General features: G+C 36.6%; 2 protein-coding genes across 3 annotated transcripts in view; both read left to right on the top strand.

Annotated features, from left to right (window-relative positions):
* The window catches only part of LOC109059479 (tropomodulin-2-like), a 39,510-nt gene extending 35,370 nt beyond the window's left edge, over positions 1–4,140 (top strand). For both annotated transcript variants that reach the window (XM_042743678.1, XM_042743677.1), the window contains exon 10: positions 1,569–4,140. In XM_042743678.1, coding sequence (XP_042599612.1) covers positions 1,569–1,600 — 32 coding nt within the window. In that variant the 3' untranslated portion in view covers positions 1,601–4,140. The remainder of the gene's footprint in view (positions 1–1,568) is intronic.
* Positions 4,141–11,043: 6,903 nt separating this feature from the next.
* On the top strand, positions 11,044–18,355 carry LOC109085076 (lysM and putative peptidoglycan-binding domain-containing protein 2). Its single transcript, XM_019099713.2, has 3 exons — positions 11,044–11,557; positions 12,563–12,897; positions 17,743–18,355. The coding sequence occupies exons 1-3, from the start codon at positions 11,303–11,305 to the stop codon at positions 17,789–17,791; spliced, it is 639 nt and encodes a 212-aa protein (XP_018955258.1). The 5' UTR covers positions 11,044–11,302; the 3' UTR covers positions 17,792–18,355.
* Positions 18,356–19,160: the final 805 nt, after the last annotated feature.

The following is a 19,160-nucleotide window of genomic DNA, read 5'->3' as shown; positions in this document are numbered from 1 at the left end:
AAACTATACTACATAAAACATCTGAATAAAACAAAAACAGCAGACAGGCTGAATGAAAATGCAAATTCACTCTCTGACGACAGGTGGCGCTTATGAACAGCAGCAATATAGCATTTACTTGCTGACTGCTGTAAACAAAGCAGCACTGTGCTTATATATACTACTTTCAAATATTTGTATTGATTTTCAGTCAGCTTGGGATGCATCATTACATTCTTATTTGGTTCTGTTCATACGGAGTAATATTTCTACAAATGCTGTTGTCACTACCTTAATTTCTTAGGAGTTGATTTGGTTGTAGAATGTGGTTGTCACTCCTGTAAATTACTAAATTGGGTGTGTACAGAACCGGATTAAGCACTTAAAGGTGAACTGACAACTGAATCTAGTTACAGTGTGTACGTGTGAGACTCCATTAAGAACAAGTGTTCTAGTTGATTACTGATGCACATCTGTAAGCACAAGTGTTAGCGCACACATTATTTTACATGCAGTGTTGTAAGTCAGTCATAACAGAGCTTGTTTACACATAGAATTTTTAAAGGTACAGTAGCAAAAACCACTTGTATTTTTAGTTTCCGATAGACAAAAATATAAATTATAAGTGGACTTCATAAGAAAAAGCTGCTACAAAACTGTAGAACAAAGTCTTTTAAAATGGCATTTTATTAATGAGACTTTCTTTTCCTTTCTGCCTTTCATCAATGAAGTCTGGATCTATCTCCTGTTTGCCAGTCTTATGTTGCCACACACACACAGTGTGCTTTACTTGTGTGTGAGGTGATGTCATGCGTCAAGCTCTATTCCAGTATCTTTAGGTATTATGTGTGAGAGCACGGTTTTGACATTTAACCTTTGGCATGAATGATAACGGCAAATTTTAAAAGGTTATGTGTGTTTTGTTAAAGACTGTTTGACTCACCTGTACATTAGACAGAGGTTATACAGAGTGTGATAAGTTATCAGATCCTCACTGTTGTGAATTCATACCTTATATAGAAGTGAACTAGTCAACACTGATTAACCAAACACAATCCACTGCAGGAAATGCACATACAAAAACACTAACATGCTACAGTTCAGAGTGGTAGTCTTATGTAGGCGGTCTTTTGACTTTTGCCATAAAGTCTGGTCCACCTTGCTGCTTGTTCTGTCTAAGAACTGCCAACTTAGAAAGAACCCTGCATAAATTAGCATAAAATGTGTGGAATTTCTGTCCAAACGTGAATAGCTTACTAATATGGATTGGAAATCTCAAAACACTTAATGCCACAATTAGGAAAATAATAAAATGTGCAACAAACTTTTGATATCAGCTGTTGTATAATCCATTAGGCTAAACTATTGTACTGTAACAGAAAACTGATTTGGAACAAGTTTTGGCTGAAATTAGTAATTGTGTGTAGCTTTGTAACAGGATGAAGGATTGACTAATGCACTGATTTATTAAGCGTCTTAAATGAGCAGATCTCATTAAAGGTTCTTGTACTGTAGCTCTCAGCATGTTCTAATGGGATGAATTCTGTGAATGTATCAGATTACTAACACGTCTTTGTTTTCTCTTTCAGTGCGGCGGAGGCGAGTAGAGAGGGATATGTAGAACATATTCTCCTCTCTTTCTCTCTCTGTATCTCTCTCTCTCTCTCTCTCTCTCTCTCTCTCACACACACACACAAGCTCATCAGACTCTTGTGCCAAACCCTCTGAGGGAGCCACTTCACCTAAAGAAGGGACACAACTGGATACTTTGCCTCCCTAATGTTAATACTCAATGATATTTTTGTTATGTTGTAGTATTATTATTATTATTATTGTTAATTGTTGTTTGTTTTATAGCTGAAACTCTTCTGCAGCCATTTTTTTGCTTGTGTAAAACCTTTTTCTGCTCTTTTCTTTATAAAAGTTCTTTGAAACGAAACTGAACCGGTTGCAACGGTTACACACATTCACTCAAGCACTATAGTGATCTCTACATGGATGGGCTGGATCAGAACCTGTCGCCCACATTCACTCTGAACAAATCTAGACTCAACTGGACTGGATCTGCTGTGTTCCCCGCTTAATGTGAGCTAAATCTAGATTTGTTGAGTCTGGGTTTGGAGCACAGGTTTCAGCAGAGCAGTGTTAGCCAATAAGAGCCACGCTGTTTGTAACAGTCACTCCTTAATAAAAGTCATCTATGCTCTCGCTGTTAGCTTCACTGTGAATGTGTGAGAAGATTGTGTGGCTGTAGTTTTATCAGCATGGGTTGTGTGTGGATGTCTTTGGGCAGCTGGGTTGTCTCAAAAACTCTCAGCTTCCACACTGCACCTCGGTTTTGCTGCTGCAGATTGAGACGATTCTTATTGTAAAATTCACTTCTAGTCCCAAAACACACTGGCTGATACTGTGTTTCTGAGGAATTACAGTGCTAATTTAAGATTAGCGCCCCATTTTCATCAAATGTCTTTGGAAATGGAAAAATTTGTACTAAATCAGCACTAATGACACCTTGGGTGTGTAAATGAAGGTCAAAGATTGACAGGTTTCACTTTAGAGGTATCTTTCAAACAATCGATGCACTAAGGGATAATTTCTTTTTTTCTTTTTTTTTTTCAACACAGGCAGTGAGCAATTATGTAATTTAGTTGTCAGTTATAGATTTAGATGAGAGTACCTTTCCTGTAGATAAATCTGAAATGGCTTTTCTAATACCATGCCAAAGACTAACACCTAAATACTCTCATTTTCAGGACTAACTGAGATCAGACAGGAAATAGGTTTGGATTTCATTTTTTTTGAGTTTATTAAAGGTATAATTTATCCTAAAAGAACATGCAAAATTTCTTGCCCTAAATTGTTCCAAACTTGTATGCTGTTATTTTTTGTATAGAACGCAAAAGGTTAATTTTTAAATAATTTTTGCGTAGTTTATGGTAACCACGGCTGGCAAACATCTTATGGGTTATGAAGACAATACGATAGTTTTTTAGGGGGTTAGGACAAAATTGAAATCATTCACTGTAATTGGTTCACCAACAACCAATCGCCAAATGGCTTGGAATGTAACGTATAAATTTAGTTCGAAAATAGCTCCATAAAGATTCCCATTCAAAAAAATAAATAACCAGATATGGGTTTGGTACAACATGAGGGTGAGTAAATGGCAAAATGTTCAAGTTGTGGTGGATTATTCGTTTAGTTTATCTAGAAGAAATATTTTTGAAGCACATGGTCTGTGCTAAAGAGGAAATTAGGGAACTAGTTGAATGAGAGCGAGAAGGATGAGTAAAGTTTAATCTTAAATAGCAACCGATCCTGTGAGCATTTAGAGGTCCTGGTGCAGCCAGAGCCTGAACATACATGCACGTTTGTAATCGCATGCATGTTTGCAATGTAAAGCTTTATCTTTTCACTAAAGCGATCTAACATGCTTAAATAACACCAGTGTAAAATACTGAATTAACCTTTATACCGCTTGCCATTTTCTGTGAGCTTGTACATCCTGTGAGGTTCATTGATTGTGATATATAATGTAGAGCACAGAGGCTTTGGCATGTTTTTGAGGAAGGTGGTGAAGCAACCAAATGGCAGCTCGGGTGAAGCAGTCTGAGCATGCTGGGTATGGATTATATAGCTGGATTACACAGGGGAACATGTTGTCCACCTGCTTTAAATGCAAAAGCTAGGACCAAGTTTGAAGTTTTCCTTTTCTCACCTTGTCATTTTGTACTGTTCTGTTCTGTTTTGTAAGAGACTTGTGTATCAATTGACTTTGAGTTTGTGTTTGTCTTTCATTGTTCTTTGTGAACAATGCTGAATTGTGTGTATGAAATATTTTTCAGGTTATGGTTCATGTTTCATTCCATCTTTGTTTGATTATCGGTTAAAGGTTCATGTTTTGCTGAAAGCGCGTGCTTTTAAGAAAGAGCTCTGCAATCTGACCACGAGTTCATTTGAAATATCCATCTCAAATCCTCTTCAGAAGATTCCACACAGATATAGTTATAAATATCATGTACCATAAACTCCTCTTATATTGCCGCAATTTTGTATGTTGATACTACATGTCTGGATTCCAGAAGAGGAAATCTTACTATGTACTGTTAATAACACAACTCTGTAAAGTATCAGATGTCCTCAATAAAATGTATGTTTTTACAGATTGGTCGGTTCATTTTCTTTCTCTAACCCTGCTGCGAGATCTCAGGAGTTGCCAACTGAACATGAAACACCCTAACTTGAATCTTTTTTTGTATGAATTGCTCAATAGTATAGTCATTTATTTAAAGAGTGATTGGCATATATCCCAGTTTCAATGCTTATTGTCTCTAATGATTAGTCACAATGACTACCAGAGAGATACTGTTTGTTCAATAAGGACTAAAGATATTAGAGATACTCACTACTGGTAATATTTAATTGCAATAAAAACAAATTCTTGCCAGAGTTACTATAAAATACTAGTGAGATACTCATAACTATTGCAGCAGTGACCGCTGAAACTTATTTTATAGTACTAATTTTATTAGTTATTATTCAGTATTTGTAATAACTAGACATATTGGCTGATAGAGAATGGGGACGTACAGTTGTGGTAAAAAAATACACTTTGCAGTATTTGCAAAATGTAAATTATTATTGATTTATTTTTATTTTATTTTTTTTTTTCAAAATAAGAGGGAACACACAACATGCATGTAATTTTTGTATTTAGTGCTGACCTGAATAAGATACCTTAGTACAGCCTAAGATTCATAAATGTTGAAAAAATAAAGATCAGTTTGTCTTCTAGTTAAAACCATTCAGGCACATTTTCAAACACAAAAGCAGACTGCGGTGTGTGCTGAGGTGCAGGTGAGGTTTTATTTTAACCAGTTCCAGTTTCTGGATTATTTGGGAGATGCCAGGCACATGATGTCATTAAGACTACATCATTCCTGCTGTGTCTTAAACTCCAGCAGAGCTTATCTCATCCTTAACCAACACCAGCCCAACAGACCTCACTGCTGCTACATGGGAAATATGTCATGAAGTTCATTCTGTGTGTGTGTTTGTGTGTCAGTAAGGGATGGAAAATGTTTCACTCTGAGGCTGATGTCATTGAACTTATATATTTTCACCAGATGTATTCATCATCTGTGATTAGACTTGTCCCAAGTGACTTGCGGGGCTTCCTGTGAACTTGTGTGTTTGGAATCAAGGAGAAACCACAGTCTCTAGGAGACAGCACAACGAGTGATCTATCATCTGGACTTGGAATCAAATTTCAAACTTCTACAATGTAATTAGATCCTGAAAGTAAATCTAGCACATGGATCTGTGGCATCCAGTGATAGGAACAGACAAATTTATGTTTATTATTATTACTGTATGTGCAGATTAGAGAGAACAGAATCTGATCTGAGGTCAAGGTCACCCAGCCGAACAGAGATGAACTCTGTGTTTGTGTGTGTGTTCGAATGGGTGTAGGCATTTTGCACTCTTTTTGTTTTATACTCTCACCTCTTAATTAATATGTGCATTTATATCTGCATCATTTTTAACTGTAAAAAAAAAAATAATAATAATGTATTTAAGTAGAGGTTGAGAAACCTGAGATACACCAGAACACATGACTGGTCCCTGTGGGAAATCAGCAGTAAAGTTAAGTCCAATGCATACATAGTCGCTGCCCATGGGTGCTCCATGTTGACCAATTGACCATTTATCATAAATAGCGGGCTGTCGCGATAACTGTGAAGCACCCATGCTGATCATGTGCTTTTGCATACTAAACTCATGACACACTATTAATTGAATCAGTCGAACTGTTTTAACACATAACTTATTATCATCACACTGAACAGAATTTATACTCAACCAGGAAGTGTGTTTTAGTTCTACAGATACATGACGCAGGTATGCCAAACAAACATAACTAGTTTTAAAAATGCACATAAAACACCCCAATATAACGCACAAATAACCTATTAGACATTCTTAGACATTCTTGGAATTAGGAAAAATAACATAAAACAAAATTCTAATGAATTTAAAGGAAAATTGTACAAGAAAGAACATAACTTATATCAGTATTACTATCTAGGAAATACCAGGAATCCCTCACACACTTACACTAACAAAAAGCAAATACCTACTGGAACTTTGGTACAATTAGGGGGAAAAATATTAAAAACAATTTTCCAGTTGAAACAACACACACAGATTATATGTGTGTGTGTGTGTGTGTGTGTGTGTGTGTGTGTGTGTGTGTGTGTGTGTGTGTGTGTGTGTGTGTGTGGGTGTGTGATCTCACATCTGTAGTATGTGAGTACATACTGAGTCCTTTGTATTAAATTTCCTGTCCTTGTAAGGCAGAGGACAAACACCAGGTGTGACAGAAGTTAAACATTGACCTGGAAACTGTGGTTAGAAACATCTGAATCCATCCATGCGTGTAAAGAGACAGGAATTATTCATTTATAATTTCATTTGAACCCGACAAATGGAAACCACACAAACAGCTAACTTGCTATGTGCTTTTTTCAACGGAAAAGAACAGGTTATTTTTTTTATGTGCTGACATAGCCTACTGTTTGTAGTAGCTGTCAAACACCACTTTCTGAAGCGTGACAAAAGGTCATTATCTGTTCATGTGCGCCATCTACACGCAGAAAGACGAACTACATGCGGTAACGACAGCGACCAGTAGAGGTCAGTGTAAACCTGATGATACTACTATGGGGTATCCGGTACAAGAGTGCTGTATGTAACAGCGCCATCAGTTCTGAGCTATGAACCAAACCAACCAGCTCCCAGATAAAACACATTAGTGCTTACTTAAATTCTAAATGAGTGGACTATTATTCTAATGCATCACATCAAATGACAAAACTAAAAACTATATTCTAATAGTTTGGATAAAGATGTGCTTTATGTTATAACTGGTACTATTATATTATGTGTTTTAGTGTGACTGAAACATTGTATTGACTAATACAGGGTCTCCTGATCACTCTTTGTTTGATTTAAACAAGGAATTGAAATGTTCCTATGTTTGATCTGGAGCTTTGATGTTTGAAGTGGAAGATGATGATATGTATAAAAACTGACGTGAAGGACAAGCAAAATAGGAGGGATGATCAATGGAATAGAGGAGAGGAGGATGAAAGTAGACAAAAATTACATGAAACATCCCTTATTTTTTTCCATTATCTACCGTCCTATGATAAAAGGCCACGGGCAACATCTGTCTATTTTGAGATGACCATATGAATCCCTGCCTACACAGCACACTCCTTTTTCCTTTGTTTGATTGCATACAGATGATGTTTTCACACTTCATTAACTATAAATAATGAAAGGGTGTTTGTGTAAGTGGCATCTGCGTGAGCTACACATGAGAATTGACAGATGAATAATCCTCCAGAGCCCTTGAACACCTGCCGTAATAACATCCAGAACCCAAAACAGACCACTGTGACTCCTCTGACACTGATTGCTTATGTTCACACAAACCTTGACATTTGTATTCATCACACGTCTCTCACACACTTTGTCCTTAGCACCTGTTGAGCCAAGCATCACTATTATTACAAGTACTGTAGTACAGGTACTGTTAGTCAACTGGACCTGAATTAAAATGTCAAATCGTGCAGCTTGTTGAAAAAAAAAAAAGGTGTGCTACTATTGGAAAAGATACATTCTGTTTATAATGAAAGTACAGTGCTAATAAGCTTTAAAAATAACAATTACATCAAATAAATTGCAGCTTATTTTTCCAGAGACCAATGCGGTGGTAACATATTATTTGTGTATTGAACATTTTTCAGTGGCTTGCAGAAAACCACTTTGCTTTCTATTTATAAAAAACTTCAGTTTCTCTGTTTAAATATGCACGACCCCGTGACCCCTCTGCCACACGTCAGCTCTATTCTATTAGGATAGATGTGCATGAAGTGGTATACACTAATGACATTGTGAAAACATTATTCAAGAGGCTCTAAATTAACAAATCATGGTGCTGATTAATTCAGTCATGCAGTAATGAGCTTTACCGGAGGCCTGTAAGGCAGAAGCAGGTCTGCTGAGGGTGTTAGGTAACATACAGCACCTGCTGCGCCTATCTTCGTTTGACATAGACATATAGAGTAGGCTATATAATGCCATTTATTCACTTGGGGCAAATTACTACACACAAAGGCAACATGAAAAAAATCAAAGCAATGAATACGTCTCATCGTTGTTGAACACTTTTCCATGCAAGTTCACTTCTACTTGTATGAAGTGGGCCAATCTGTGTGTTCCTGTAGCGGGCAGAGCGGTTCTTTAGACAGGTACTACTCTCAGATGAACAGTACACACTACATGTCCATGAACATGTGAATGCCCCCTTCCAGTTAACAGGCTTAGATATTCCAGTAAAAGCATTATGTAGCACAAAATGCCATTCCAGAGAGTGCTCACAACTTTGTTGCAGCAGTTTGACAAGGGTCCTTTTCTGGACAAAACTCTTGTGCCCAAAGCAAAGAACTTCAATGTTACAAGATCCTTCAGAAATCATTCTAACAGAACTTGGTCAGGTTTAAACACCATATTGAATTTAACATGGGGTGAAGTGCCTTAAAGTGGGACACCTAAGGTCTAGCGTTTGTATGTCCCCCGTGAATATACCAGTGAAACTTTGGGCTAGCAAAGCTGTGGTGTCATGTGATCAAAATAACGTTACTTCTCAAATGTACAGTCATATATGAAGGTGGAGCAATCATCAAACAGGAAGCACCTTTTGTGAAGACCACCCAAATGTCAGTGACAGAGTTTTAACAAACTTGATGTTAAAGAGTATGAATACATTAAACAAAACATCTGTTTGGGCTAATGTGTAATGAAATGTTTGTTCATCAAAAATAGTATAACTTTGTATAGCCTATATAAACTATGTATTTTATAGTTTAATTAAGTTCCATAGTGTCGCCGCTTTAGGAAATATGGTTTTGAAAAGTGGGACAGCACTTCAGTAAGTCAAAAATGTGTGGTGGGGCATGGTTTGTGGAAAAAAAAAAGGTTACTTACAGGGTTTTAGTGTTGCTATGCAATATTAGAATGCTGATACTGCAGATGGGGTTATAGATGATAGTAATCGTGTCTTGGCATGCAAAGACTCACATTAGGAAGCTGTAGATTTTCTCAGATGACTTGCACTAAGTGCACTTCTGTGTCATTTCTTTTACAAATGTGTTATCTGCATTTTTTCTTTTGATTTGATTACGACACATCCTGGGGTTTTCAAAACGGTATTAGGTTTGAATTTAATGTTTTGGCTACACATCGCAATATGTCAAAGAAGTCTGAAATGCAAACAAATGTCCCACATTAGGCCCCTGTATAAAACTGAGGCTGTGGCATGCAATGTTTAAAGGTCCTAGATAACAGCAACATGGAGTTTTGTGTAGTCTTTTAGAAATATTTTTGTCAGTTAAACTATCAGTATGGTGTTAAATGATGCCACAATCCATTGAATCCAGTGTTATCAGACACAGCCTCATCTTCATTCCAGTAAAAAAATTAAAAATGTCAGTATACTCTGGCTAAGGTCTAAATGCTCATATGACTTGGTGCTCAAAAAACAGTTCTTATTATAATCAATGCTGAAAATAGTTGTGCTGCCTATATTAATGGAAACCATAATTCATATGTTCTTTGAAATTTTAAAATAAGATAACAGTGTAGAAGTCTTTATTGTCCTATTTGATCAATCTAATAAACACTTGCTGAATTAAGAAGAAAAAAAAAAATACTGAGCCCAAACTTGCTGTTTGTTATTCTTGAGGAACAAGTATCACAGTCTTTTTATTGCTTGTATCATGCATTACTGCATGCTCTGACAGTTGAGCTACATGTATTACAAATCTACACATCACTTAATAATGTGATATTTCTTATAATGAACAGGTAAAAGTCAACCTTAAATGTAGATGTGTCGGAAAAGGGTAAATAACATCATCAGTTAAACAGTGGAATTAAAATTCTAACAAGTTGTAACACATTTAAATGTACTTGTACTGGAATCCCAGAGATTGCACAAAATAGGACAGTGAATTAAACCTATTGCCGCAGTTGTGAGAAGTGACTAATGCACACAAACTAAGTCACAAACAAAAACAGTTAGAACTGTGCAGTTTCCCCCATCAGAGTTTCAATTTTCAGGCACAACACAGAACTGATGGAAATCAGAAAAGATGTATGAGAGCACTGTTAAAAGTGAAACGATGTAGTGCTCTCTCTGTCCGTTGAATCTGTTCCCTTCTGATTGTTTGCTCGCCTACAACTTAACCTGTATAACCACAAACCAGCAACTTGCAGACACCTGCTTCCTCTTTCTCTCAAAAACCAGGTCATTTTCTCCATTTGTCATTAAGTGTGTAATTTAGATGTATTTATTGGGTTTTATTATTGTTAACTGAGGAATCTGCAGAGACCAGTATCTTAATATGGCTGCTGCATTATATTTTGTGACCTCACTGTCAATGTTTAAGATTAGATAGGCTACATAAGCAGACTTAAATGTTCCACATTTCAGACAATACTGTTTGCATGTACAGTTAAGTCACTAGCATAGATTTCATATGTTCAGTTCATCCTATAACATCTGAAAGCATTTCAGTGTCCTGTCATTTTTTTGGTCACATTAGAGTGTTACATTTCTTGCGTCTACGCAAAAGAAGAACTGCGATTCTAAACAAATATCTCAAAACATTCTAAACGAAACAGCTTTAAAACTGACAAAAGTATACTATATACTATAATTATACTATAAGTTTTGAACGTGTACTCCTGTTTTGAAGCTTTGCTTGTGATTTTTACTGTGAAAGTATCCCTATAAAATGTGTACATTTTCCTTTCTAAATAGATGCTTACAAATGCACACTATTTAAATAATAATAATAAAAAAATGAAATAAATACAAGGCTATTATTTCACGTTCGAGAATTTACGCTACAAGGGACGCGACGCTCGTCTAACGTCACTGATTGGTCGACTGCCTGGCGACGTCACATTCCATTTGTAACCTTGCGAGACGCGACGCTCTAGTTTGCAGCTAGATGGGGTCGCGCGCCGCGTAGATCAGGTTTCACTGGACGAACCGCGTCTCTCGCGCGGGCACAACAATGGCGACTGGAGACATCACTCACCTTTCCCGTTTCCTCTAAATATCGTTGCTGACAATGCGCTGCACGGGGTGTGATGCTGGAAACATGCGTATTTATATCCTGTGAGTAATATTAGTGTGTTGGTGGTGAAGCGCGCGCGTCACGGCAGCTTTAATAATACAGGATTGAAGATGGCGGAGTTTTCTCCGGTGCTGCCTCCGCTGCGGGATGATGGAGGAGGCGGACGATACGGACAGCCGTTGTTCCCCAGATCCCGGTCCGGGTCGGAGTCGGACAGCGAGCTGTCGCAGAGTTTGGCCCGCACAAAGACGCGCTCGTATGGCAGCACCGCGAGCGTCACTGCGCCGTTAGGAGAGAAATACATTGAGCACCGGGTAACGGACGGGGACACACTGCAGGGTATAGCGCTCAAATATGGTGTCACGGTAAGAATACGTGCAACACATCAACATAATCACACACATACAAGTAAACACGGCCTAGTAATTTCCTTAAGTTAACGTTAATACATGCTCAACGTTGTTGTACATCCTCTTTTGGGCATCATATAGGCGCGACATGGACCGTGTCTCAACTAGTGTGCTGCCTATCTAACTGTTAGACCACATTTTTTGGAACATAAGCACCTGCAGCTATTTTTGGGCACATGTGGTTACATGACATGTTTCAAACCTAGTAAACTCACTAGTTAGGCAACATTGTTGTGCATCATAATAGCGTGGGTTCCTTTTTTTTCTGAACATCGTAGACATGGGCACGTGCAAGGTCGGGGCCGTGCTGTTTCATAGGCAGAGTCTCAAAACGTAGTAAACTCCACTATTATAGGTCAAAAAGGCCGTGCACTGTTTACAGCATTTTAAGGTGTCAGGTGTGGAGTGTGGCTATTGGTTATGTCCTATAATTCTCAAAATCGCTGATATGGGCTGTGTGAGCAAAACCAAGTGATCTGTGTGGTATTTATTGGGATCACATGCATTTCTGGGGATCAAGAGTACATAAAGAAGATTTTAGTATCATAAGCTTGTTCTGCATGATGAAACCATCATATAATACACAAAAAATGCTGTGAGTGAAAATCCAGAAAAGTCTAGCAGCCGGCTTATTACGATGCACCTGTAATGCCCAGGTTGTCCTTATGATATGACTCTGCAGACAATACCAAACATCCAGCCATACTGTGTGTGATGAAAGATCTGGAGGTCAAATGGATGTGTAAACGGAATTGTCTGGATTCATCTAAAGAAATCACATATAACCTGGCTCTTGATTTCTAAACAAATATTTGCTCATGTAGTTTGATTAGTTACATTAGACACACATTGGTAACGTAGATCAAGCAAACACTAGATAGATAGGGTTGTGTTTCTTGAAAATAAAACTGCATTTTTGATATTTTCAAATGTTCTTATTTTTTTTCTTTATTTACACAGATGGAGCAAATTAAACGAGTCAATAAACTATTCAGCAATGACTGCATATTCCTGCGAAACACTCTAAATATTCCTGTTAAGTCAGAAAAACGCTCCTTCTTTAATGGACTGTCTCTGGAGTCACCTGACAGCGAGGGAAGCACGCCGCAGGAGTCACTGTGCGTGAGTCAGGACGTGGACGCTCCATCACCCCCACCAGAACCGGCCGTCCCGGAGCCCATCACCCGACCCGTGCAGGCAGAAGAGCTGTCAGCTAAAGACTACTTACACCGGCTGGACTTACAGATCAAACAGTCCAAACAAGCCGCCCGCAAACTGAAAGAGGATGGTGGGAGGTAAATGAACCTTTGACCTGCATGATCTTCAGTCTTGTTTTAATAAATCTACTGACCTCTTTAATAATGATGAACAGAAACTCTGTCCCAAACCTTTGAAAGTTGTCTTGCTGTCTACTTTCTAAGGCAGCATCCCAACTGCAATTAACACTCTTTATACCATTATGTCATTAATTTATTTACTTTTTTATTTTACTTGTTGGTCTTTGCAGATATGCACTAGAAAGACATGGGCACATGAGAAATGTTCTTCCTGTCAAACAGCTAGAAGGAGGGCTACTGAATGTAACAATGCCAGGGGGGTTGAGATCAGTGTTGTCTACTGAAAACAAACAAAAAAACAACTCATGCATCACTTATGCTGCTTATGACACATTCAGTTGAACAAAAGTTTCAGTAAAGACAATCAAGACATTATAGCAGCACAACTTTTTTAACATTCATAGTAAAACAAAATGTTTCTTGAGCATCAAATTAGCTCATCAGATCATGTGACACTGGACACATGAACATTTCAACATTTGAACACTAATTCAAATTTGATGTAATGGAAATTTCCCATCAGAAGATTTCAGTAGTTTGATTTTAACATGTTGCAAAGCTAAAGATTTCGTTTTCTAATAATCATATGTAATGCAACTTGAAAATATTAAGTGAAATAGTCTGTTTTAATTATGTAATTAAATATTAAAAATCTTAAGAAGGTTTTTTTAGAAGAAGCACACCATTTTTTTAAAAATGATACTGAGCACCATTGTGGTCAGCAGCAAACCTGTGAAAATGCTGTCTGGGTAGGAAGCTCACTGAAGCAGAGATGAGGTTTGCTGACCTGTGGTAAGAAATCCGTCCCATCAATCTGAAATGCTGCAGTTTATATTTTAGCTGAATCAGTCACCCAGATTTGTGTGTGTGCACATCTAGTGGATAGGGCAGCAGTGTTTGGAGAGAAGCCTTGTTGTCCTCCATAGTTACGGGGCACTGAAAGTTGTTTGTCATGTATTCTTAGACAAACATATACTTAACATGTTTTTAGAATGAAACCAGTCAGGTCAGTTCTGTCTCAGAGCTAAAAACCCACACATTTATTCACTCAAGAAGTGTCGCATTTTGGCACACATTTCCGCTGATGTCAGTAAATTGCAGGTTGTAACCTGTTGTAGTCTCAAACTGTTTTCTGTGTGAAGCTCAAGAAAAAGGAAGGGTTAAACTTAAACACACAGAAAACAAAAAAACCAAAAAAACCCCACAACCTAAACACACCCAATGCATCCTAGGTGTATATAACTTATTTTAGACAAATCTACTTTTTTGATTACTGTTTTTAAAATGTTAAATATGGACATGCTTCTTACAAAAAACGTATCCATTCACTTCAGAAGGCCTTTATTCACCCCCGGAGCCGTGTGAGGCACTTTTTATTATGGATGGATGCCTTTTGTTGGACTTCTTTTGGACTATTGAAAAATAACAACCATTTACTGCCATTGTAAAGCTTGGGAGAGCCAGAACGTTTTTAAATATAACTCTTGATTGGATTTGTCTGAAAGAGGAAAGTCATATACACCTAGGATGGCTTGAGAGTGAGTAAATTATGGGGTAATTTTCATTTTTGGGTGAACTATCCCTTTAATGCAAGAATGAAAATTCTCACTGTATGTCTGTATTCTTATGTAGAACAGAAAAGATGTTTTGATGTAACTATACATTTTGGTTAGCCAGTCAAGCTCCAAAAATGACATAAAACAGCATACAAGTAGTCCATATGTGCTATATTCCAAACATTTGAACAAAAGCTTTTGAAGAGGACAGACTAAAGTTTCAGTAGTCGAACCATTGTTTAATTCCAACATTTAATTCTTCTAGAGCAGGGATAGGCAACTCCGGTCCTGGAGGGCCACTGTCCTGCAGAGTTTAGCTCCAACCCTAGTTAAACACACCTGAACCAAGGCAATCAGTGTTTTCGGGATTACTAGATAGATACAGGCAGGTGAGTTTTTATGACGGCTGAAGCTAAACTCTGCAGGATAGTGGCCCTCCAGGACCGGAGTTGCCTTTCCCTGCTCTAGAGGTTCCTTGGGCATTCTGGGCAGTTGAGCTAGTGTTCAGTACTTCTCAATCTGTCATGAGAAACTCAGGCACCAAATGTGTTTGCAGTTTTTGCCATTATGAGTAGGGATGCACGATATTGGATTTTTGCCGATATCCGATATGCTAAAATTTTCAACTCATTTTGTCCAAAAGCCGATGCCGATACCGATATATAATTATTATTCATTTTGGTTAGTTTTTAACAAGAACTTATTTGTAAGAATTATATAAACAAAAATAAAGTTATTTTATAATGACAGTACATTGAAGATTAAAAAAAAAAAAAAAAAAAAAAAAAAAAAAAAAAACTATAAATAAACTATTAATTTATTTATAGTTTTTTTTTTTTTTTTTTTAATTTAATCTTCAATGTACTGTCATTATAAAATAACTTTATTTTGTGTTTATATAATTCTTACAAATAAGTTCTTGTCAAAAACTAACCAAAATGGATAATAATTATATATCTGTATCGGCATCGGCTTTTGGAGAAAATGAACTGAAAATTTTAGCATTGTAACCTTAACATTTTATTTTAAGATTTAACATTTGTAGATGGTCTAAAACAAAAGAGTTGTAAAAATTCTGAAAATCTTTTAAAGCTCATAATTTGTTTAAAAAATCTAAAATATTACACATTAATGAATAAATCAGTATATATAAAAATTATTTAATTTAAGTTTCATGTTTGTGATTGTTTTTTCGTGTAAGCTATAGCTTCTGACCTTTAAATCAAAACATACTCATGATTTTATGACATCAATTACTGCTTTATCTAATCAGAATCAGTCTAAATATTATTTGTGTATTTTGCTTTCATTTTATTAGAAGTAGGCCAACAGCGCCCCCTACGGAATTAAAACTCCTTACCGAACCGGCATTAGGACCCTGGGAAGGCTGTCGCTGCAGCAAGTGCCATTACTGTTTACTCTGTCATACACCAAACTTGTCATTCTGTACAGTATTCTCAGTTTAAATGCAGTGATCCAAAACAGTGAATCTAATCACCATTAAGGCAAAACTTTGCTTCAAGAATGAGCCACAATGCTGACTTGATCTAATCGCTAGCACACATGTGAGTTAATGTATTCCTCTTATCGGGAAGACATATCGGCATCATTTTTCATATCGTGCCATGCCGATATTTACATTTAAAGCCATCATCAGCCGGTTCCGATATTGGTCCGATAATATTGTGCATCCCTAGTTATGAGGGTGGTAAATGATGACAGAATTAATTTGATTATTGGGTGAACCATTCCTGGAATTAATTTCCTGTTATATGTTCTTTCATTCGTTTGATAACAGATGTGTAAAAATATTCAATTGAACAGCGATTGATAAAAATGTTCCCTCAGCAAGATCCCGGTGTAAGAGATGTGAGCACACTGACAGAAAACTGCTTTGTTAATCATGAAGCTCTGGAAAGGAAGTAACAAACCCTCAGTACACATGCGCTCAACCATGCTTCCCCTACACGCTCACACTGAAACACCATTGTCCTTTACGTGCACTGATCAAACAGAAGTGATGTTCATCAGATCAATGCTGTGAGTCATGGAACTGATCGATGGCCGGCGCTGAGCGTCAGTTGTTGTTTTCTCCATATGCATTCCCAGGAACTGTCAATCCAAAAACTTCAACTTGGAAACATCTATTGACTGGCAAACATGCTGGCTTCAATTTAAACAAATTTCCAGTGTTTAAACAGCCCATTTGGGGAATTACCGGAAGTCAAACAGGGCTAGATCAGAGCCTGTTGTGTTTGTTTACACAGAAATCTCAGTGAACATTTCCTGTTTGGAGGAGATGATTGACCCTTAAGGGATAGTCCATCCAAAAATAACAATTCTGCCATTTATGTCATTTCAAACCTGTATGACTGACTTTCTTGAGTGAAATATTTTGAAGGTTAGTAACTAAACAATTTCAGTCCCCTTTCACTTCCATTGTATGAGCAAAATATGATGGAAGTCAATGGGAACTAAAACTGTTTGGTTTGATGATTACAGAATTTCCATTTTGGGTGGACAGTCCCTTTAACCTACAAATAATGAGTCAAGACATTAAAAGTCTTCCAAACAGTGTACTTTGCTGCAGTAGTAAATCATCCAAATATTCCATATATGCAAAAACAGAACGTACAAAACTAGAGCTGCATGATATATTAAAATAAAATCAAAACTAAAATGGTTCATTTATGAAATCAAAAATTCTTTCAGTCCAAGAAGGATGGTTCACATAAAAAAAAAGCTTATAAAAAAAAAGAAGAAGAAAAAAAGGCTTTTGGCTTGTTTTTATTTTCTGTGCAGATGCACTGCCCTACAAAATCCCCCCAATAATTCTAGAACGTTTAATTCCAAATAGAGCTTTTCAGGTGCATTGGGAAAAAAAATCAGCATTTTATTAAAATCTCAATGTTAATTGCAGAAAACAAATGCAGTTTTGTTTTAAGATTATGCGACACAAAATATTAACACACAAATAACTAATAACACTAATAACTAATAGTCTTACCATTTCAATCAACTTTTATTAGATTTTAAGTAAAAATAAAAATGAATGTTTAGTTGTTGTTTTTTTCAGTTTTATTTTACATTAAAATATTTGCTTTAGGCTTTATATTTTATAGTTTATATCTAAATTGATCAAAAAGGTATTCACATTAAAATTCACTTTCAGTTCTTTTAAAGCTTCATAAAAGTGACATATTTGCTATATAATCAGCTTTTTTATTGTTTGTGTGTTTAATTTCAGAGAGGAAGACGACCCGGCAAACTCAGCATCATCATATCAGGAGATCTGATGGATTCTTCTTCATCTGTTTACCTGCAGCGCTGACAATGACCCATCTTTCTTTCCATCCCTGTTTTGCCTGCTCATTTTTTAACTCTACCTTTACCCAAATACCAACATCGGACCACACACACCGTACTCATGTGCTGAAGGTCCATCATTGCCTTCTTCAGCAGTATTATAATGTTATTTCTGACTTTTATCATTAATGCTTCATCTCGCATAACAGTAAAGAAGCTACAGCCGACCTTGTCTTCTTTAGGAAGAGCAATAGCCATCCACACGTAGCCATCACAAACTTATGATAACCTCTGCTCATATGAAACACTGTATCTGCAGTCTGTCCAGTAACGTTACTTAGCAGATAAAACATCCCGGACTCTTTGTGGCTGCCTGCTGATTTTAATTTATCTTTTTTTTTTTGCCTATAAAAGCTTTGTGTGTGTGGGATTGATAGGGATAAATAATGCTGTTTTGGTGTGAATGTTGTGTTTTTGTGTGTCGGGGTTTAATAAAAATATTTTACTGTGCTGTTTGATTTGGATTATGCAGAATAAATGCTTCTGTAAATGAAGAGTTTCCTGTTTTGTGGATTCTAGAAAAGTTTTACAAGAAAATTTTGGGTTATTATAGGATGGATCTCACCTTTCAGCGTCACCACAGAAACTTTAAAGGGATAGTTCACCAAAAAATTAATATTCTGTCATAAATTACTCACCCTCTTGACGAGGGTGAGTAATTTATGACAGAATTTTCATTTTTGGGAGAACTAACCCTTTAACGAAGACTCCAGGCAGTAGAGATTTGTTAGATAACAGCCCTTTGGGAAATAAACTTTTGGCAAAAAAAAGTTAGTTGCAACATTTCATTTTAGCTGTATTGCTAAATACGATGACTCAGAATGAAATGGCCTAGGATCAAAATACATTGGCAAAATGTAAACAATGAGTTAAGAATTTTATATAAGGAAAAGGGAACACAAAAATAATCTCACGAAACTGAAGTATAAAGTGTAGTCATCTGAAATCTCACTGTTCTGAGTAACAACAAGTGTTGTGTAATATGATAAGCTATAAAACATACACTTGCGTCAATAAAAATGTCACCCAACCTACATTTATGAAATGTTTTATTGAGTTCACTTGTTTACCCAACAGCTGCAGCAAAATGACGACAACATTGGAATTTGATTTTCAATCTGTTTTAGAGTTGAATTGAGTTTGTTTGCTACTCAAACTTACAACAATGACACTATCTTTAAATTTAAACTGAACTGAAGAATAACTGCACTGAGCTCAATAATAAATTGAATTCATTTTTGAAGAAAAATTGAATTTAGCAATATTAATACTGTCATTTTCCTGTTTATTACCATTAAG

The sequence above is a fragment of the Cyprinus carpio genome, chromosome B18 (assembly GCF_018340385.1).
Source record: "Cyprinus carpio isolate SPL01 chromosome B18, ASM1834038v1, whole genome shotgun sequence".
NCBI lineage: Eukaryota > Metazoa > Chordata > Actinopteri > Cypriniformes > Cyprinidae > Cyprinus > Cyprinus carpio.
This window is presented reverse-complemented; position numbering and strand designations above follow the sequence as displayed.

Excerpts from the sequence above, each read along its gene's own strand:
- LOC109085076 (XM_019099713.2), top strand. The coding sequence starts at position 11,303 with ATGGCGGAGTTTTCTCCGGTGCTGCCTCCGCTGCGGGATGATGGAGGA. Across the intron at positions 11,558-12,562 it reads CGCTCAAATATGGTGTCACG|ATGGAGCAAATTAAACGAGT; the intron begins GTAAGAATACGT and ends TTATTTACACAG. Across the intron at positions 12,898-17,742 it reads CTGAAAGAGGATGGTGGGAG|AGAGGAAGACGACCCGGCAA; the intron begins GTAAATGAACCT and ends GTTTAATTTCAG.